Source organism: Toxotes jaculatrix, chromosome 4 (genome assembly GCF_017976425.1).
Source record: "Toxotes jaculatrix isolate fToxJac2 chromosome 4, fToxJac2.pri, whole genome shotgun sequence".
NCBI lineage: Eukaryota > Metazoa > Chordata > Actinopteri > Toxotidae > Toxotes > Toxotes jaculatrix.
In genome coordinates, this window is record NC_054397.1 from 29,908,987 (window position 1) to 29,931,464 (window position 22,478).

Genomic DNA, 22,478 nt, shown 5'->3' on the forward strand with positions numbered 1-22,478 from the left:
TCCTAATGAGTGTATGCTTTGTTTATTGCTTTTTGAAAGGTTTTGATTGTAAGTTTTCAATGTGAACAGTTTGTAAAGGCTGCGATTTAGTGGTGGCTGAGTTTGTGTAGCTGAGTATTATGCACATACATATAATCAGATTGTACAGCTGTGCCTAATGAAGTTCAGCAGCAGCGTAGCCACAGTGGAGCACCACCGCCACCCACCATCACATGCCTCTGCTCCACTGAAAAGCTCAAGACACTGAAGCAAAATAAAAACAGCAGCAGAGAGCAACACCACATGTAGAGAGAGGAAACAAATTCTTCTGTTAATGTGACTTTAATACCATATATGGCAAGTAACTGCAACAACTGTGCATCAGGTTTATAGAGGAGTTACGGTGCTCTTCTGATGATATAAACATCATCAGATGAATCTTAATGACGGGTGAATAAACTCCTGCTGGTCGTTAACTTTGACCATCCAGTCAGTGACGGATTTACACCCTTTGGACATTAGTTAAGTGGCATTAACTAGCAGATAGGAAACTGAGGAGGATTTTACAGAATGTGGATTTATGTGGGTGTTGAGCATGTCATGTCTGTATTTGTTTAAACTAATGGTTTAATGTAACACAGTCATTGCAGTGTGAGAGGACCCCTGGCATGAGATTGCACTCCATGTAAAGAGCAGAGTTTCTACTGTTTGGCTGAGTGACTTGAGTACATCTCCCGTTTTTGATCAAATGCTTAAAATGTGTTTGAGCTCAGTGTCGCTCTCTCTCTGTGCTTCTGTCGTCCTTCTCCATCTCCGTCCACTTGGTCCCTTCCCCTTTCACTTTTGCCCTCTCGTCTTTCTGTCATCTTCCTCTTCTTCTCTCACTCTTTTCACGTTTTGGTCAGAGGCAGGTATTAATTGAAGATCCCTCGTTATAATAGTTTCTAATTGTTAATCACACAGCCTTGTTAGCGAGCAGCCTAATTGTAATTACAGATGCTTGTTAGCCGGGGCTCTGTCATTAATTAGACACTGCGACCTTGGTACTTACTGCAGGCATACGTATATACGTGCAAGAGATTTCCTCCTCTGGCTCCAAATTTCCAAAGACCTTCTCGTTTAAAATCAATCAATCAATCAATCAATCAATCAATCAATTTATATCAATACAGTCTTTATACAGCCCATTGTCCCTTTGTTGGGTGGTTTCACAGTGGAATGATAAACCATGAAGTACTGGGAGAGTTTCCTGTAATGTAGACTGAGACATGAGACCTCTTACTCTGAACTTTTTCCATTGTATTGTGAGATGGTTAGTTTGCTTTTCTAAGATCAGCATTCATTCACTATTAACATAGTAGTGGTTGAGCAAACCCTAATTTTCCAAGCATTATCTTATGTGTTTCTTTTTTTTGTTGCTTGTAATCGTCGTTATTTCCTTCCATGATGAAAACACCTGACAGTCATAGCAAAACTCTCTCAGTTTATTTCTCACAGGAATGCATTGTGGATTAATTATTTCTGTTAGTAAATTAGTTCAGGACTGTGGTGGCTATTCTTGAGCGTAAGGCTTAATTGGCCAAGTTAATGAGTGTAATAAAGCTGTGTCACCCCTCTCTGTACACACAGCACGCCAGCATGAGGACACATCATAAGTCATTTTAGTAAACAGTTGAGATCATGAGAGTAAACCAACCGGTCAATGTGAAGAAAAAGCACTGTCAAATGAAAAGACACAGACTCTCAGTATGTCCCGTTTTTGGGATCCAGACTTCCAGAAATCTGTGATCTAAGGGTTAATTACAGCTTGGGTTTGATTTTCATTGCTCCGGTTATTGGTTCCATTGGCTAGGATAACACTTTACTCAGCAAAGCAGTTGTTGATGTTTCATTACCAACATGGCCTACATTAGTCCAGGTACTTTTAAACGCCATTGTCCTCTTCAGCACCAGTTGTTTTTTGTTTTTTTTTAATTAGTCCTTATGGAAATGATCATAAGAACAAATGGGTTAGGCTGGTAAACTTGATTATGGGGTATTACCTTACAGGAGTAATCAAAATATACTCAGTTACTTGATGCTGCCACATCAGCAGTATGGGCAGGGGCAGCAGTATGTGATTATTGTGTACTGCAGTTGATTTTCTGTGTATGTGAACAAAGCCAATGTCCCATAGTAATCCAGCACAACTTATTTCTCTTTTTTCCTCTTCTCTCGTCCTCCAGGCACTTCCTTTTTAAGACAGGTACAGGCACCACCCCCCTCTTCTCCACGGCAACTCCCGGCTACACCATGGCTACGGGCTCAGTGTACTCCCCACCCACCAGGCCATTGCCGAGGAACACCCTGTCCCGCTCCGCCTTCAAGTTCAAGAAAACGTCAAAGTACTGCTCATGGAGGTAAGACGGAACAAGCAGGAATAATCCAAAGTCCCGTTGTACGCTGCTTAAAGTTGCAAATTGTGGAAATCGAGCTAGTTCTAGCATGAAATTCAAAAGCACAGCACACCCCTCCCCCTCCCTGCTCAGTTAGGCTCCACCCAGCCCTTCACCTACATCCTTGTCATGTATACTGTCTCAGGTAATGCAGGAATCTTTCGAGGGAAGTATCTCACATTAAGATATATTTCTGAAATCTTAGACAGAAGTTACATACTGCCATCAGTAACATACAAATCAGATTTACACAGGAACCACTTGGTAGCTGAGACATCTCTTCTTTGTATTTCAAGTAGTCAGGAGCTACTTCGAAGTGCACTGCATGACTCATAATTTCTGCACTTACATTTAAAGGTATCCAGTGGTTTCACTGGACTTTCACTCATCGCTCTCAGAAAATGACACCTCCTAGCCTAGAAAAAACTTATAGGATCACATAGAAAACATGTAATGGAAGCAGTTTGACATATAGCATAAAAACATAAAAACTGCCAAGTGAACACCAGCAGAATGTATCAGCTGTCAGCGGTAGCTGTCTAAGTGTGAGGGGAGTAGTCTTGCTTTTGTGTTTTGTTGTGGTGTTGGTGAACAAAATGGCTGGCTGAGGATTGTAATAAAATATTCATTAATTAAATTCAATGAACACTTCTGCACTACTATTTTTTTTTCCCAATGCTGCAGGGCAGCTGGAGCAATATTTAGTATTGTGAAAAATGTGGATTGTTTCTTTAAGCTACTGAAGATTGAAACTAAATCTCAGCTGCTGATAATCTCAGTCCAGCAAAAAAGACAGTGAAAAAAAAAGGAGAAAAAAACAGGCATGGCTCAGGCAGAGTGAGGAGAGGAGATGTATTAAAAGCCTTTACATAGTACACTGATTAAAAGACTGACTGGTTTCACTGCGTCTTCATCAGGGCAGAAGCTAGTCCTTATATATGACACATCAGAATTAACAACATTGCAACATAATGAACTAATATGTTACCTCACAATAACATCAATATTAGAATCATAAAAGATCTTTTGAATGTGCCCATAGACCTTTTTAACTGTGAAGGAGCTTGTCTCTGACGGAGGACACGACCATGGGATATTTATGGATGGGGAAAAAAAGAAAAAAAAAAAAAAATCCAAAACCAATACCAGAAAAATATTGGTATTGGTACCAACCTCTATAATGCCCACTCATTATGGCTTGTGTTATTCTAATGTGGGTAGGACATTATAAAATCTGACAATAAACTTCCCACTGCATTTTGTGTCTCCGTAGTCAGCCCCAACCATCTAATTGTACAGCGCACAATTTTATTTGAAGTACGGTTGATACATTTTTTTTATTTTTTATTTTAGGAGGCTCAACAACAGAGGGCTGATGTCAGTCATAGTCAGACTACTCAGAATATTTTTAGCTCATCAGCGGTGAAGCTAAAAAGCTGGTCAAAGGCAGTCAGCCACCAAAGCAAATACATTACAAGGATTTGATACTTCAGTCCAAATCAGTGTGTTACACGTCCAGATCTGATGAGACCTGTTGCTTCAGTCTAATTACCTGCTAACTAGCAGTCCTTCCCATGTCCTCCCATGTGGCAGTGAGCATAACACACGGTCTTGCTGTATGACCCTTAATACCACCCTTAATACCCTGCGCTCTGCTGCAGCTACGGCACACTCCAGAGACTCGCTTCCTGCAACAAAAGCACAAGACTGTATCACAAATGATGCAGTTGTGAAGCTGCAACAGTAAATCTAGGTGTTTCTTTGTGTTGTGAAGGTTATTGGAAACAAATCTAACACTGAAGGAACTGACAGTAACAACAACTGTTTGCTTTTCCTTTCAGGTGTACAGCCCTCAGTGCAGTGGGGCTATCTGTACTGCTCTCTATCCTGCTTTGTTACTGCATAGGTAAGACGACACACACACACACACACACACTTTTTTTCTGTTTGTCTGTCTTGCTCTCTTTCTCTCTCTCTCTCTCTTACACACACACACACACACACACACTCACACTTCCAAATCAGTGCTGTTGGTACATGCACGGTCTCAGTCGTCTGAAGGGTTAGCATGGCCCAGGCACAGGACCACAAACAAAGACTTTTATTAGTGCTTCCCCTGATTTGTCCGTCCCTCATCGTTCCTTCCAGTCTCGTCCAGCGTCTCTCTCCCCATCTTTATTTCTCTGTATCAGCCGCTCTCGTGCTTTCGTTGCTGCATGTGTAGCTTTTTTTTTCTCAGTGGTATGAGCCCATCAGATAGCCAGGATTTTCCTTTCTCCAGGCCTTTTTCCTGCCTCTCTCTCTTTTTCTCTTTCTCCCTCACAGTTGTTTTCCAGGATGTTCTACAGTTGAAGTGCAGGGTAATATGTCAAGCAGATTTTATGGTGCATTGTAGTTGTAATCCACACTGGAAACATGGTTTCGGTGATAAATTGTTGGTGATCTGTGCCATCAGAGTTTCAACATCACTGTGTTGGAACCGAGAAAAAGGGTCATGTGATCATTTCTCTACTGCAATTTTTTATTTTTTTTTAATGTAACAACAGCAAAAGATAGATTGCTTTGTGGACAATGGGAAACATATCAAGAAAAGAACATCAATTCTCTGTCTCCCAGATTCTTATTCAATCGTTGGTCCTCTTAAAAATGAAATTTAAAACATCTTGTCAGTCTCTTTAGTGTCTCTTTAGTCCCCTTAGTGTTTAAATGGTAGATTTGTAACACATACTTAATGTCAAACGCTCCCTTTTAACCAACATTGTATAAAGTAGATGACCCTTCGCCTCCCTGTGATTTTGATCCGCCTGAGGCAGCAGGATGGCATATAATTATGTTAGATTAAAAATTATGGATTAATTATATTCTGCATCATTTTACAATGTTAATATTTTGCATATGTAATTACAAATGTTGGCGGCTCTGAAAAACATCCCCCTTTAAGATACAGAATAGATTGTCCTACTATGTGAAACCAGAAATGTTTGACTGTCACATCAAGTTTCCAGTTTCATTTAAAACAGTTTTTATATATATATATATATATATATATATATATATTGTATTTCAGACATTACTTTGGTGATAGACTTGAATGTCCACCCATCTAAAACCTCATTTTAAGAGTGTGCCACTGAAGGCTTTAACTTTCTGAACCAGTAAATGAGCCCAACATGTTTGTGAAAGAACAAGCCTCAGTAAATCACTATCAGCCTTTAAAATCTCAAATGGAGACTTTGCATTTACAACTGTTGTCATTAAAAAAAAGTGCTTTTTTCTTCTCTCCCATATCGCTTTAACACCGTCAGGGCAGCTTGGTAAAGGTATTTAAAAAAAAAAAAAAAAACAAAGAGAGGGAGAGAGAAGAAGGGATGATAGAAAAGGTCAGAGGGGAGGAAGAGCTGTATTTTTTCTTAAGGTCATCGATTCCCACAATGAACAGGAGCAATTAAGATTGGAGCTCAGATGGTCCTTGGACTTGGAGAGCTCTTGCCACAGGCTAGTCCGTGTGTGTGTGTGTGTAGCACAAGGAGGGGGGTAACTTGTTGCATGCTTACATGTTTGGCTATTTGTGTGTGTGTGTGTGTGTGTGTACCATGGGCATTTTTCATCATTCAAAGCATCTGTTAAGAGTTTCCTGGGATGTTATGATTGACACGCATATACACTTGACACACACACACGCTCACATATGTCATGAAGCTGTCTCAACACGCACACATCAGATCAACACACACACACACACATACACCGAAATACACAAGCTTGGAAATATCCACTTGCTAAGATCCACAGCTATTCACACACCAGAGATGCACAAGAACACACAGACGCACACTGACAAGCATATACACAAGGGTGCACATGCGTACATGCATATACCCTAGACACACACTCATGCACAAACACACAGAACCTCTGGCCTTGACAAGCTGCCATAATGACATACCAGACAGCATACAATCCCTGCCTGTTCTTGTGTCTGTTTTTCTAGGATATGTAACTGTCAATCATACTTTGTGTGCCTGTGTACCCTTGTGTACACATGTGTTTGTGTGTTTGTTTGTTTGTATGTGTGTGTGTGTGTGTGTATCTCCTCTTGAATTGACCCCATGTCTTGCGTGGAAGATATATTTGGTTTGATGGCAGAGAAAAGCTTTTTATTGTTCTTGTAGCACAGTCGATCTTTGATGACTACACACTGGAGTAAGAGGAGAGGTCACACTGAAGAGTCATTTCAAGCTGTAAATAAATCAATAGAGTCGTCATGATAAACTGATACAGTACATATCTACAAACGCATACTGCAGGAGTCAGAGCTACTTTGATACAAAATCACAGGTGACCAGTGTCTGTGAACCATTCATCAAAAAATGTGCGCGCAACTCATCAAGCACACTGATGCATGTACTTATTAAAGAGATTTTATTTCTTTCTGCTTAAGTGTGTAAGAAGAAGGTAGACCAACACATACAATTAATATCTTGCTCAAATGACTATTTAAAACCTGTTTGTACTTCAACCTTCAGTACCGTGCTCTTCCATTCAACACAGCTTTAAGCTGCATAGTGTCCCAGGTATGTTACAGAATCCTGTTTAGTCTGATGGCTCATTTAACTTTTATGAAAAAAGTTCCATCACATTGACAGAGTTTAGTTTGTGTCTGAAACTGAAACATTTGGAATGGAGGTTTTGCATTCTTGCAAATGTCGAAACAACTTTATGGGTTGCTTATGCTCAGACATTTGCTGTTAGCACCCTTCACCATTCCTTTCCTTCCCAAACATCTGTCAGATCACTCTCTGAGCCCATTCTTAATAAACAGACCACTCGGAAAACAAGTGGGGAAACCAGATTGACTGCTGCGTGCATGCACCTGTATATGTAAATGTGAAGGGGTGACCCAGAGTTGCTGGTTTTGGTCACTGAGTTTATATGATAACAGGCAAGATTGTGTTAACAAAAAGACACACATGCAGACACACATAAAACCCTCCTATGTGGCTATTTGAGCAAGGTTGAATGAGACCCGTCAAATGAGGCCACGCATTGAACTAATACTCAGCTGCAACGATGAGTTCTGTTACACCCCTTTTCTGTAAACCCATTATGATACAAGTGTCTTTGTAACTCCCACTGGGGTGTGTTGATTTTGAATGATTCTGTATAATTAATTTTTTTGGGGGGGGGCTTCAGCACTTTTCATAAAAAGAAAAAACTTCATCCAGACTTCTCTAAAAACCCAGTTCTAATTATTCCCAAAGCTCAGGATGTGAGGGATGTGAGTCAAAAGGACTTGAGGAATGAAGAGCCGCTGCTTACTTTAAATTACTCCAGGATTTAGCTTGTACTCTTTTCTACATTTGCATGCAGGCCTCAGCTATGTTACCGTCACCTTGGGAGCCACAGTGGAATGATTTGTAATCATTAGCGGAGGTTGATTTTAATCTCGTGTGAATCTGCCATGTCAGTGATTTGTGAAATAACAAAGGCAAAGAGTCAGAAAGGCAGAGTACTGCTACCACATAAGGCTCCTGATATTCAGTATATACACCCCAAACATAGCTCAAAAGTATATATACTGGTTGGATATTGATGTGGCTCAGATAAACATGTATATAGCAATTGATTTACACCTATAAACTATATATTTCATTAAAAAGTGGAATACTTCTCTTTGCTAAAGGGCAACTATAATTTATTTTTAATTTCTCAACAGCAGCAATGGTTTATTAATCAAGACTTCCCACTTACTCCTTTGTGTAGGCTGACTACTGACTCATCTAGTTGTGTATCCACAAGGTGGCATAGTTTGACTGAAAAGGCATTGTGTTCCTGTCAACATCACATTGCCCCGTTTTTTTTTGTTTGTTTTGTTTTTCTTGCTTTTTTTATATGCATTTTTGTTATACACGTTTACATTTTACATTGGAATTATTCTTAAACATCAAACCTAACATCAAACAGCTTATAATACCTTTCCAACTGTACTGAACAACATACTTATCTGGAGACATATGGCGTCTTTTTGCCTGTATGCTCTAGGTCTGACTGCCTAACCCATGGAATAAGATGCATACAAAAGGTGCATTACAAATAAGTCCCTTTAGATTTGGTAAGCACATCAGTTAAAGCATTTCCATTCTGAGATGTGCAACAGAGATCGTTTGTGTGTTTAGCGGTCCTTTAAATAGGTGACCACAAAGGCAGAGCCGAAATCACCATCATCATCATCTTCTGGGATCCAGAGGAATGTCCAGTAACTCAGGAGCTATCTTCTTGAAGAATGATGACTTCCTGACAATGTGCCTGTCTCTGGCTGCCGTTGTCATCAAACCTTTGATGGTGTGTGGTTTAGTTTCATATGGTGTGATGAGCTTGTTCTGAACTATAATGTCACCTGGAAAGAGTGCGTGATATGACGTGACAGTGAATGTCTGCATGAGGTTTCATCTTGGCTTTAGCTTCATGGTCTCTTGCTCTCACATCACAGTCTGAACTCTTACTTGCAGCATGAATCAGAGAGCAAGTCTTTGTGTACACTTTATGCTGGAACATCAGCTCCGCAGGTGAACTATCTGTTGAACCGTGAAGTGTGAAGTTGTACTTACAGATGTCGCTTCCAGGAAATTCATTGTGTTTCTGCCACACTACCAGTCTTGCTTAGTGTGCACACAAATCTTTCAGCTGTGGCATTAGCTTCAGGCCAAAGTGGTGTTGGAATCCTGAACAGTCTGCAAACTGGGAGAATGGGTCATTGTTAAGTGGGAGACCATTATCAGATTTATCAACTCTCAAACATTAAAATGACTTTGTCCATGACTGGAATGAATGTTGGCTGAGGCTGACTTTACTCTCTCTGCAACTGGGTACTGTGCGTCCGTGATGACAACCAAGTACTCTCCAATGGGAGCGTGACCATGGAAGTCTGCACTGTTGACCTCTTCAGTGACTCAGTATGTGTGACTGGTCTGTTAGCCTGACATGTGAGATGGCTACATTCTGCTGCTTCAGCTTCACAGTCAATGTCTGGAAACCAAAGCTTTGTTCTGATGAGTGCTTTAGGTTAGATGGTGGTTTGGTGTCCTTCATGCACGAGCTGTAACTCGTGTAGAGCAGTGAGATTTATTGGGATCTAAAGTACAATATCTGATGCATGTGATATGGTTAGATCACTGCTAACTTGCTTAATGTTGCTAGGATGTTGTTTTTGTCTTTGTTTTGCCATGCATTGTCTCTGATGTGAACACTGACTTTCTTGAGAGACAGCTTCTTTGAGCATCTGTTGACCTCAGTGGGTGTCATGGCTTTAGGTGTTGCCTGACTTTTAATGAAGTTGACAAACTCCTCATTGTCAGCTGTCCTCTTTCTGCACTCCACTTGGACACTGCATGGCTGAAGCCTCAGTCCCCATCTCTTGAGTAAGTATTTGGTCTTATTGGTATTATGGGTTTCCTGTACACTCCAATGTGGAGGCTTCTGTCTTCTCGTAGTTCCTGGACTAAGACTGAAACAGTGGCTCTGCACTGTTCCTCTGCTCTTTCCTTCCTCCATGAAGAAGTTGGCCACAAAGGTTGGAAATACTGGTGAGCCCATGGCACAGCCATACTATGCTTCGGTCTGTAAAACCTATAGGTGGAGTTCAGACAAATGTCCAGCAGTTCACACATCTGATCTGGGCCGAGGTTGGTTCCATTATTAAGGGTGTTGTCATGTAGCAGTCGTTGCCTCTGTAGTTGGGATAAGATCAACAAATCAAATGTAGAGAAAGTATAAAATCATTTTTTACTGTCCCGCAGTCTTTAGCTTTATACTTAAAAAAGTCCATCTCACTTGGACATATATAGGGCTTTACATTATTTCATAGGAGCATCTCTTCTGCTGTCAGCATTAATAGTTGCTGCACACGTTGAGTACACGCTCTTCAGGGGATGAGTTATTGTTAGCAGCTTCACCTGTGAGTATAAAACTATGACTAAAGCACAAGAAGAAGTGAAACAGTTTCCTCTGACTCATCCATAAATGATATCTTCTATTCTTTACACAGTTCCTGCCTTTCAAGTGGTGAATCAGGCCACTGTGGTCCCTCTCAGTGTGTGTCAGATTATCAAGACTGAACTGAGATCAGTTGGCTGTGCTGAACGGACATATCAGAGGCTGACAGTGCACCCTAGGCTGTTGTTGATTCCAGTTCAACACAGTATGATAGTTTGTCTTTCATCGATCCAAGCAGTTGCTCTGCTGCAGGCGTTTGGTTTTTTTTTTTCTTTTTAATAAAAATCTTCCACAGGATAGTTTTCAGTGCCGACTGCACACTGTCAAATTCACAAACTAATAATAATAACTGTCCACCTTACCATTACCTCCGTGAAACCGGAGCCTGTATGGTTTTCAGTCTAACTCCGGACTATATATTTTTTTTGAATCCTCAACTAAATTTCTTTGAAATGTTGCGTTACCTCCCAAATTTCTCAAAAAGTTTCTATTAGAGAAAACCATCCTTGCATTTCTGTTACCATGGCCACTAATCCTCTTACTTTACTACGCAGACACACAGACAGACACACACTCACGCATGCACATGGGCTCCTGTCGATTAGCTGGCACTCTCCCGTGACCCTTTGCTCCCGTCCTCACCAGGAAGGGTGGTGGGTAACGGGCTAGCACAGCATGGCTCTAATTTAATGAGGCAGAGCGGTGTGTATGTGTGTGTTGGTGGGGGGGGGGGGGGCGCGGTGGGGTGGGGGGGGGGGGGGGGGGGTGTCTCAGTAATTGGTCCTTGACATAACTCTCTCTCATAATATCTGCTGTGTGAGGAATCCAGTCCAGACTCCCACACTCCTGCACAGACCCACCAACACAAACAGGTTGCATGCGTGTGATTTTTTTTTTATAGCGTCAGGATGTTGTGCACCATCACGGAACACACGGCCTCCTCTCACATCCAAACATATCTAACTTTTCTCAGCTGTAAAGTAATTGGGGGTTTGTTCGTTTTATTTTAGTATCCCAACGAGGCCTCAGTGCTTTTAAGAGGCTCCCAGACATATTAGAGAAACACGCTGATCCTTTGTTATGTTTGTTTGTTTTGGCTCCTTTGAAAATGAGCTAATTTAAGAACATTATATATTGGCACCACAGCAACCAGCGGCAGCTCTAATCACTTGCACTTATGATGGTAATGGCCTTCAAAATCCCAAATCGTTAAGGCAAAAATAAATAAATAAATAAAGTAAAAAGACCATATTGTATGTGGAGGATCTGGGAGTTGTGCAGGCTCTTTTACAGAACCGGGTACATGAATGACATTATTATTAGACATACTCGTTTTATTCTAACACAACTAAAAAAAATCAACATTTTTCACAGTTTCTTATTCAGAGCTGATCAAAGCCTGAGAGAATCCTGCACATGTTGCAGATTTAATGGATGTCCTTATGGCTGTTTTTATCTGAGTGACTTTTCTGTGTGTGGAGGACATTTTGATGCTGAAGTTAAAAACAGAAAATGAGGCGTAACTCCCTGAGGATATATCCTAGACTATCTAAGGAGAGGCTATGTAATAGAAAGCTGTCCTAAAATGTGTCATAAAAGTGTGACTGTATCAAAATGTAATGGACAGATTGCCATAAAATTTACTGACCACATCCACGAACACATTCATGCCCCCATTTAATCACAATTTGAAACCCTTTTAATGTTAAATTGCTCAACACCACCTTCAGGACAAACTACAGTTAAGCTAAACTGCCAGTATGTCGTTCACACTGACACTTTTTTGGCAGGTGTCATAAACATTGGAGCCTCTAAGCTTGTTAGGAGGGGCTTAGACTAGAGGTCATCATGGGTCCACTGGGTTCCTAAATGAGACCCAGAACCCAAGATGGCTTGGTCCAAATCTCAGTAAATGAGGTCTTATTTACAATGATTGAAGGGGATTTTTTATTTATTTTTTTATGTTTGGTCTGACTGAAAGTGCAGTAAAACTGTGATCCAGTTGCTTGCTGACTGGTGACGTGTGGTGCTCCTGCCATTGTTGGTGTTGTATTGTTATTTAAATAGTACATGAACATCCGGTTTGAATACATTTTCCACATTTCCATAACTACTTCAGACTTGTAATCTCCTGTCTAATAGTAATCTGCAGAAGTCAGGTCCAAAGAGATTTCTGTTGAATAAACAGTATTTTTTCTTTGTACTGAAGACATTTTTTTTTTCCTGAACCCAGCAGAATGAGAGTGGACACAGTGGGCTGTGCTGTGTACTATCAATACTTAAGTGTAAACACAGACAACAGCTTAAAGTATTAAATTTCTGTGTGTGATTCTGTTAGATTGACTTGGCAAAGCAGAAAACCAAATTCCCCCTCTGCTCTTTCACTTTGCAAAACGCCGCATCAGCTCGGCAGTTCTTCATCAGACAGTCAGCATAATTCAGCTGATGCCATGTAGAATGTACTGTAGGAGTGGATGAAAGCTGAAGGAGGAGGGCGTGATGGTGAATAGAAATATGGCTTCATGGGTGTGGATGTTTCTTTTCTGTCTGGTTTACTCCAAGCGGACTGTTTTTTGGCCTCAGAAAAAAAAATGTGGTTACATCTCTATTGAGATGCAAGGAGATGGCAAGTGAGGAGATGAATTACAAGCTCAAGGGCACACACACACACACACACACATATGGAAAAAATAGAAAACACATACAGTAGGTGGTAGAGGTGACTGTTGTATTGCATTATGTCAGATTAGCTGCCAGAGGCTTGCTTTGATGGTTATACACTCCACTCTATCTATCCCTGGGTACTGGTTTATGTGTGTGTCTGTGTGCGTCCGCGTGTAGTTCATTTAATTTGCGTACCTAGCCTGAGAGCACTGTAGATATTTTTCACGTTTCCAAAAACACACTGGTGTGCTTAACACAGCCCAGAGTGTACATGCAACCATGCCTCACACACACACACACTTCTTTTGTCTGTTTGGGGGCTGTGGGGCCACACATGCAAAGCAACATGGCTGCCAGCACTGCTACTGCTGGTAATTGCCCAGATTGTCATTATATGATTATATATTATTATTATTATTATAGTAACAGTGATTCTGCAACATACACTGTAAAAGTTATATCAGTGAAATTTTTAGGGGCAGAATAAAATGGTGCACACGTCAGACACCGAAAAGGACACATGTCCACCAGCAGGTGGTGCTAAAAATCGAAATAAGGGCGTTTCCCTGAATTTAGCTGAATCTTGTGCTTTTTTTTCCCACAAAATTGAAAAAAAAAGTATATGTTCGGCACGAAAAATCTTTGCAAAGAGAATTTATGGACTGTCACAATCAAAAGTTATTAAAAATAATTTTGTTAATAAAAAACGTTAACGTAAAGGAAGCTGTTCTTGTAGGTTGCAGTCAAAACAGGAAGTGTTTGGCGACAATCACCATGAACACAAAACTTGACTCAGTAGTTTTTCATGCTGCACTGAGGCTCTGTGTAAAGTTGGGTGTTTTTCCAGACTATTCTGAGGCTGTTTGTTGTGCTACACTGAGGTTCTGCACAAAATTTGGTGCATATTGGCCACTAACTGGCGCTTTTACACAAAGCACACAAATATGCGAAACCCACTGTTTAAACTCATTTTAGGTTGAAGTCCACTCTGCATAAATTGTTGCACGTAGCAATTGTCAGTTGCTAGAGGTCCCCGTTACCCCTTGGTGGAATGTTTTCTGATCTCTGTGTTGCTCTCAACTTGACAATCTCAACTTTGTCTTTCTCTCCTCTATCCTCCCATCCCCATCATTTTGTTCTTCTTCTGTTCTTCTCTGTTTCCTTGCGCACTGTATTAACCTCCCTGTTCCTCCCTTGCTCTCCCTCTTTGTCTCCTCTCTGCCTTCCCATCCAGCTATGCACCTGTTTGGTCTAAACTGGCAGCTTCAGGAGAGCGAGGGATATGGAGCATTTGAAAACGGAGGAGGGGGAAGAGATACAACTCCCAACACCTTTATGGTGTCTACAGACAATGGTGAGTTCCTTCTGAAACCCATTTTGTTCTTTATCCTGGTATGAAAAGCAGCTAAAAGGAGAACATAGGAGAAAAATTGCAAGCAAAAGTGTTTGTTCCATTTATGGTTTCTGCACTTTGACCTGAAATGTTCACTGGGAAAAAAAACACTAAAGACCTGAGCAAATTCAAGGCAGTTTCACTAGCCTGAGTGCTGTACAGATGTATGGAGAGAGTAGTGTGCGACCTTCTCTGCAGCTCACTGGCTGACCACACTGACCCACTCCAGTTTGCCTACAAGGCAAGACATGGTGAGGAGGATGCCAGCCTGACCCTCCTGAACACTGTGGCCAGACATCTGGACTCAGCACACCCCCTCAGCAGGACTTTATTTCTGACTTCTCATCTGCTTTTAATACTGTGAACAACACAAATGTTAGCTACAGGTCAATCAAAAACTAGTTTTATGGATAATTAACTTTTCTACAAAATGAGCCACAGCATGTAGTCATCAGTGGCTTTTAAATCCACTACAGTGATTTTAAATACAAGACTCCCCCAGGGCTGAGTTTTATCTCTACTTCTCATCTCTGTCTATACAAAATGCATCTGATGCAGCAGTGAAGGAATGGACGCACATTTGTAGATCAGGTGGACACTTCTAAATACCTGGGGACAGAAATAGACACTGTCCACGCCTTCTCTTAGCACCTACGGACACGTTTGCCATCAAAGAGGAATTTCTGTCACTATGTTACAGACAATAAAGTTTCTTCAATCTTGAATCTATTATTTAGTCATTGTTGGTACCTGTTTTTGTTTGCCTGTTGTTCTCTTTCTGTTTTAATGTCTGCATCATTTTGTCATTGTGTTGTCAATCTTCATTCAGTAACCCATAAGGACAGAGTGAAGACGTTTTTCAAAATCAAACACTAAAATATCTTATTAACAAAAGCATTCTAACCCTTAATTCAGTACTCTGTCAAAACCCCTTTGGCAGCAATTACAACTTCGAGTCTTCTTAAATAAGTAAGTCTCTTCCAGCAGCTGGATTTGAGCACTTTATCCCAGTCTGCTTGGCAGATCCTTTCAAGCTCCGTCAGATTGGATCAGAAGGCCACTGTGCTCTTGGGAACACTCAGAGCTTTAGAAATGGTTTTATATCCTTGTCCTGACCTACACCTCAGTTCAGTTTGATCGTTGGGGGGGTGGGGGGTATCCTACAGAGAGTTCTTTGGACTTCATGGCTCGGTGACATGCAGTGTGTGAATTCTGGGACCTGGTGTCTGCTTTTCTAAACTACATCCAATGAAAGCAGTTTGCCACAGATGGACTCTGATCAGGTTCTAGACACATCTCAAGGATAAATAAAGCAAACACAAAGCACCTGACCACAGTTTGGAGAGACACAGCAGAGAGAGAATGAGAGATTTGCAAGAAATTCTGAAAACACATTTTCTCTTTGTCTTTATGGATTATTGAGTATTGATTGATTATCCATTTAAAATGACATCTACAACACAGTAAAGTGTGCAGAAATTGAAGGGGTTGGTACGTTCAGTTACAACGAAAAACATTGTTTGTGTGAGTGAAGTTAGATTTTCAGCTTAAGTTTCTCTAATTTACCACAACCAGAACTTCATCCTCACTTTAACCAAATTGTTTGTAAGACATGCTGCAGGACATGTTGGAGAATTACACTCAGACAGATGTGCCAGCTGATGTGGTAACTGAAGTCATGTTAACCAGGATAAAAGCAGATAGATCAGTAAGAATGGTAAATACAGCTTAAGAATTATGGTGTAATGCATAACCGTCAACCCAGAATGTCTCTGGTGTTCAGATGAAGAGGCCACCTGTCATCTTTGTACGGACACCTATATCATGACTGAGTGTAAAGCGGAACCTTCCACATATGGCTTTTAAAAGAACATGTGTCCATATGTTCATGAATGGCAGGTGCTTCAAAAACCGCTTTTTAAAATTATGCTCAGGTTTCTGTTTAGATACAGTTTGTGTTTTGCTGCATAATATAAAATTTCAGTGACCGCATGTGGAAACTGGCTGATAAGATGCTGTGTTTGTCTGTATTTTTCATTTTTCTTTAAACAAAGATGAGAAGAAGACATTTCCTGTACTCTCCACTTATCTGTTTTGGCCTCATCTTATTATTTTTTCTGTCTACAGGTAAAATGTTTCTTCTAGAGAACAACACCATAGACATAGGAGAGGTGGATGTGGGGAGACGAACCATACAAGATGTGCCGCCAGGTCAGTTACTCACACTCATGCGCACATATAAACCTGTTGTGCCACACCATTTTACCAAAAGTGTAAAATTTCGCACACATCAAAACAAATTCACAAGCAAAAAGCAGCTCTCTGTGAATAAGCAAACTGAATGTGGGGCTACCACAGAGAGGAGGTGAAACAGACAAATAATGAATTTCACAACAGTTTAATAGTTAAACATATTAAACTCTTGTTCATTTAATAGTTAGACTACACTTAAGAATCCTTGTGTTTTCGTTAGCTTAGAATGAGCCCTTCGTGCCTACATAGGGAGCGGGTCCTCCTCAACGGATGTTGCACCTCCATGCTTCTACAGTAGCCCAGAATGGACAAACCAAACACTAGCTCTAGAGAGGGCCTTTCACGTTTTTACATTACTTGAAGGCCACCGTTCTTACACTCTTGAAAAGGGAGGGGTGAGGGGAGGGATATTCAATTGGTTGCAGTTTGCAGCCTCACCACTAGGTGCCACTAAATTCTACACACTGGTCCGTTAAGAAATGTTGCTGTACAGCACTGTAAATTTAGTCAATAACCAAGAAAACTTCTGAAGCATGTTGGTCTTTTGACTGCTGTTGTTTATTATGATGTTATTTTATTATATATTTTTTAAAGGTTGAATATTTGGCTGTTTGCAATAAAATTAAGTCTGATGTTTAAAATTAATGGTATGGTATTTGAAATATGTGCGTGCGTTGTGAGTGTTGGAGAATGTAAGATCCAAGATTGAGCATATTGATTAAAATAGAGTGTAAGTCAAGGATTGTTTAAGGATTCATATCAGTGGCTGTGACTCATGTTGGTTTGTTGTTCTTGATTCCAGGAGTGTTTTGGAGGTCCCAAATATACATTGACCAACCGCAGTTCTTGAAATTCAACATATCCGTCCAGAGAGACGCTCTCGTTGGGGTGTACGGACGCAAAGGCCTACCGCCCTCACACACACAGGTTGGTTGCACAAACACATGCATTTACATGCATTTAGAATTACATGGTAATTTGTTTGTACAGCTCAAGCAAGTCGCCGTGAGTTTATATAGACTAAACTGTCACTAAGCCAGCCGATTAGGTCTAGCCTGAAGGCCCTTTGAGACTGATCGCTGTTTAACATGGTCTCATGTTAGAGTAATCACCCGTGTCATGTCACGAGAGCAGTCTTACTACATGTCACCTAGTAACGTTACCATATCAGCACGGCACAAGTCTGAATTGAATGCTGTCAGATTAAAGCACAGGGTCAAACATCCCAATCATCAGCTCTTATGAACGAAGAAAATAAAATCAGCTGAACAAAGACCAGTAATCAATCATCTGACCAGCACTCCCTGCCTACATTTTCATGCCAGCTGCATGAATGAGTACATATGAAACAGCGTGACCTTGTGTCATTCAAATCTGTTGGATATTAGAAAACTGTCAGTAAATGTGGCTATTTAATATCATTAAATGATGAAATTGATGTGAAAATATGTTAATGGTTTCACTGTGAGAAGCATGGCCCGGCGTCTCTCACACTCACAAAAGTCTTTAATTAAGGCTTCTACATCAAACAAGTGTTAAAATGCATCAGAGGTGCAGACAGTGAAAAGAACATTCTTCCTCCTTGCTATCACATTTTAAACTTACCTCTCTCTCTCTCTCTCTCTCTCTCTCTCTCTCTCTCTCTCCCACTCTCTCGTGCACCAGGTGCCAAATATCGTGTGAGCTTGTGGCTCTTTGTGTAAAGACTCTTTTATGCCTGAATGAAGCCGTAAGGAGCATTAACATAAAAGACATCTGAATGACAAAATGCCATCACGCTTTAAACAGATAGCTGAAGCCAGCAACATTTTGTGTTCCTTTCTTGAAAGGGAACGCAAATCACCAAGCAGCACCAACTGGGAGGAAAAGCTCTGAACAGAATGTTATCTCGAAAAGAAACATGGAGGAAAGCTTGTGCAAATCAGAGAGGAATCCGCTTTCAGGACGTTAAAGTGTGAAACAGATGCTGTGGTAAAACTGACAGTAACATGGGTCATGGCACTGAGAAAAGATGTCGTGTGATACCATCATAAGAGAGAATAAAATTACAAACAAATGGACAGAGTTGTTCACAGAAGCTATGGCATCGTCCAAGCTCTGCTAAATAAAAAGCCTGTGAACAAAATGAGTGGCTGCCATTTCTCTGACAGCATTGAAGAAAGCCAGAATCCTTTGGCCTTTCTAGTTTTAACAAACACCTGAAGTGCTGAAAAAAACAAAAAAAAAAATCTGTGTCCCATCATGTCAAAACCCCAGATCCCTTTTGTGACATTGCAAGTATGTCAAGTGCTTTATGGATTTTTAGCTCATAATGAAGCAGATCCGTTTCTTACAAACTGTCCCTTTAAAGACTACACTTAAATCTCTGTGTGGTGAATCACTTCTATCAAGAGACTAATCCACTTATCTGTAAAAGACAGCTTCATACAATGCCACCACTATCACAGCTCAATGTTAGCGCTTTAGATAATAGACAAAGGTGTGTGTGTGTGTGTGTGTAATCCGTCTAAATTCCCATTATTTCTTTTAGTGTGGATATGCAGTCTTGTCCCTCTTGCGTAACAAATCTTTTAGCTTAGAGAAAAAAAGTCAAAAGAGTTTTCTGGGTAATTGTGGGTGAGTATGTTGCAGTAGAATGAGCTGATAGTCACATATGTTGTTAATGGAAAAGTCTTTGTGTTCATCAGAGTTTGGGATGCCAAGATTCAAATGTTTCAAATAGAAGCAGACTATCAGAAACAAGTAGACGGAATCAGTTTATAATGAACAAAACTAGGTCAAATTAAACCATTAAGTCACACCAACTGACTAAAAGTGTGTTTGTTAAACACCACAGTCAAGGGCAATAAGTGTCAAATGTGATGTCAAGATGTTTAAAAGGACTGACTCAACTGCATGTGAAGACCAGAGCCAGTTGCTACTCATGTCTGTATTCTTGCATACAGGTCTTAAACTGTTCCCTAAGGGCTACCATTGACTTTGTTTATCCAAGTAATAATCCTGGTTCTGGTAATTATCCAGTGTAGACTGTGCTGGTAAATCAAATCGCATCAATTTCAAATATTTCCTCTTCGCTGAAAAATCTGGATTGCAAGCATACCATCAGTCTTAGCTGACCGGCAGTGTAAAAGTCCTCAGTGCACGGTGAGTAGAGCCCACCCTTATCTTTAGGTGGTTGAAGGGTCTTATATTTTTGCTCTAATACTCGATAGAAATGCCTTTTCTGTATCAAGTGATGAACATGGCTGTGTTTGTCTTTCTTGCACAAACCCTGACTGTTCTGGTTCTGTTAGTTCAGGGCTTGGAACCCAAATGAATGCATATACAGTGACAAAAGTTAAACAGTCCTGTAGCTGTGATATGCTATGCTAGGCTCAGTCAACATTACCAAGTCCATAGAGGGAGAAGGTGCTTCTGCTGAGCTGCAGGCTTGCACATCATCCTGGTAGGGCACAGGCCGGTCTTCCTGCTGGCTCCTGTGTTGCTGGGGGGACCAGTTGTAGTTCCTGTGCAGCTTCTGTGTCACCGAGGAGATCATTGGTCACTCCTTTGTTCTGTGGAACTCTGGGAAATTGTGCAGTTTAAATTGTACAATGAGTACAATTTAAGTACAGCAGTCCTGTCAAGTTAAATCACTTGAATTTTGGGAATAATAAGAGTAGGAGATTGTTCTGTCACCCTGTCATTCTTTAAAGCATGCTTTAAAGAATGACAACTGTAAGTCCTCCACTGAGTTGACTTTCTATGCTAAATATTCTTGTAGTGTAAAAAAAAAAAAATCTTAAACTGGGTTTGCATTCTTGTGTATTTTTTCCTTCCAGTATGACTTTGTGGAGTTACTGGATGGTAGTCGCCTCATTTCCAAAGATAAACGAGCGCTCAGTGACGTGGATGCAGGACATACACACCCAGCTGCTGCACGTGAGGAGGAGTCTGGAGCCCGACACACACGCTCGGTGAATGTGCACGAAGCTGGCTTCATCCAGTATCTGGACACAGGAATCTGGCATCTGGCATTTTACAATGACGGACGCAACACGGAACAAGTCTCTTACAGCACCATCATCATAGGTGAGACACGGCCGTATATTTGTAATAGACAATACCTGACCCCACCAGTTAAACCAGAATTCAAATTAAAACTATGTATTTTATATGACCAGTCAGTGCAAAGCAAGTCTGTAATTATTAGCAACATCGCAGAGGTTATATTGAAATTGGAAATTTTTGTACTGTCTGAGAAGTGTCATTGTGTGTGTGTGTGTATGTGTGTGAGTGTGTGTTCACAGGAAGTGGCCAGTTAAGTACAGCAGAGCACCAACAATGGTGTGATAGAGAGAGGGAGTCCCACATTATGTAATCTGTGTATAAATGAACTTGCTGGCCTCTCCTTGTTAGAAGCAGAGGTGAAGTCTCTGTGTTGTGCTGATGATCTTGTTCTGTTATCTCCTATTGAACAAGGACGACAGCATCAGCTGGACATGGTAGAAAAATCCCGTCAGAACTGAGCCCTGACAGGAAATATGAAGAAAACTAATATCATGATTTTTAAAAAGGCTCCAGATGTCAGGAAAACAAAAACCAGTTCACCATCAATAACTAAATCATTGAACACTGTATGATCTATACCCACCTTGGTTTATTTATAACTATAACAGCATCAGGAAGTTTGAACATGACAATGAATGTACTATAAGAAGAAGCTCTAAGAGCATGAAATACACTTAAGAGAAAACTTTATATCTTCCAATTTATTATAAGAATCTGATTTAAAATATAAAGGGTATAAAATATAAGTGTTTTCCTGCCCATTGAGCTGGTAGTGAAGTGCAGCTGTGCAGCAAACCCAAGAACTGAGCTCCCCTAAGTCAGCAGTCCTCTCAAACACACTGACCAGTCTCACAACAACACTCTTTTCCAAACACGAATCACAATAAAGCAAATTCTAACACAGTGTAAAGAAACCTGTCTGAGACACTGGAAAGAAGAAACTAAAAGCCAAAGCAGATCAGAAGGTTCTCTGTCTCTAAACAGAGATTTTGAAGTGGCAGAATATCTCTGAACTATGAGAGACACGAGAGCAGAAGCAGATCCTGATCAAGTAAAGGCTCAGTGACCACAAACTGGCAACCAACGAGGGGGACACAACAAATCGTGGCAACCCAAAGAGAACAGGACAGTTGGTCACTGTTCGACAGAGATGAACTTTCTCCTGAAATGTTAGTCATTCAATGAAATACGGAACATTTATTTTAACCAGTTCAACTATGTGATCCCACATTTCAGTGAACTAAATGACATCTCAGTAAAGTAAAATGAAGAAAGTGTGGAAGAAGCTAGCTACCTAGCAAACTAACTGGTATCAACTGTCAACTGCAAGTACAGTCATTCAAAAAATGAACAAAACTTCCCTCTGTATATAAAATAAGTACACAGAAGTAATTTATCCCAGTTGGAAAAGTGGACCGAAAACAACTACAACCATATAGATGGATGGAGTCTAAATAATCCTGTGATCCACTACCCAGAGGACATGACCAGTGAAGCAGGGAGGAAGAAATACAGAAGCAAGCTGCTCAGAGTCCCGACCTCCCTGAGACTCTCTGCAGACTCTAAAAGGCAAAGTGACAGAGCAGTAATAACAGACCTGCTGTTCTATACACCCAGGAGCTTGGCGTTGTTCTTTCTGTGAGCAATGTAATGACCTTAAAATGACTGGCAACAAATCCATCCCACAGCTATGTAAAGACACTGCACTGAAA

General features: G+C 40.7%; 1 protein-coding gene across 1 annotated transcript in view; it reads left to right on the forward strand.

Annotated features, from left to right (window-relative positions):
• The window catches only part of LOC121180655 (teneurin-3-like), a 212,901-nt gene that overhangs the window by 97,602 nt on the left and 92,821 nt on the right, over positions 1-22,478 (forward strand). The window contains exons 7-12 of the mRNA XM_041036246.1: positions 2,205-2,378; positions 4,256-4,320; positions 14,305-14,424; positions 16,591-16,674; positions 17,519-17,643; positions 20,538-20,787. Coding sequence (XP_040892180.1) covers positions 2,205-2,378; positions 4,256-4,320; positions 14,305-14,424; positions 16,591-16,674; positions 17,519-17,643; positions 20,538-20,787 — 818 coding nt within the window. The remainder of the gene's footprint in view (positions 1-2,204; positions 2,379-4,255; positions 4,321-14,304; positions 14,425-16,590; positions 16,675-17,518; positions 17,644-20,537; positions 20,788-22,478) is intronic.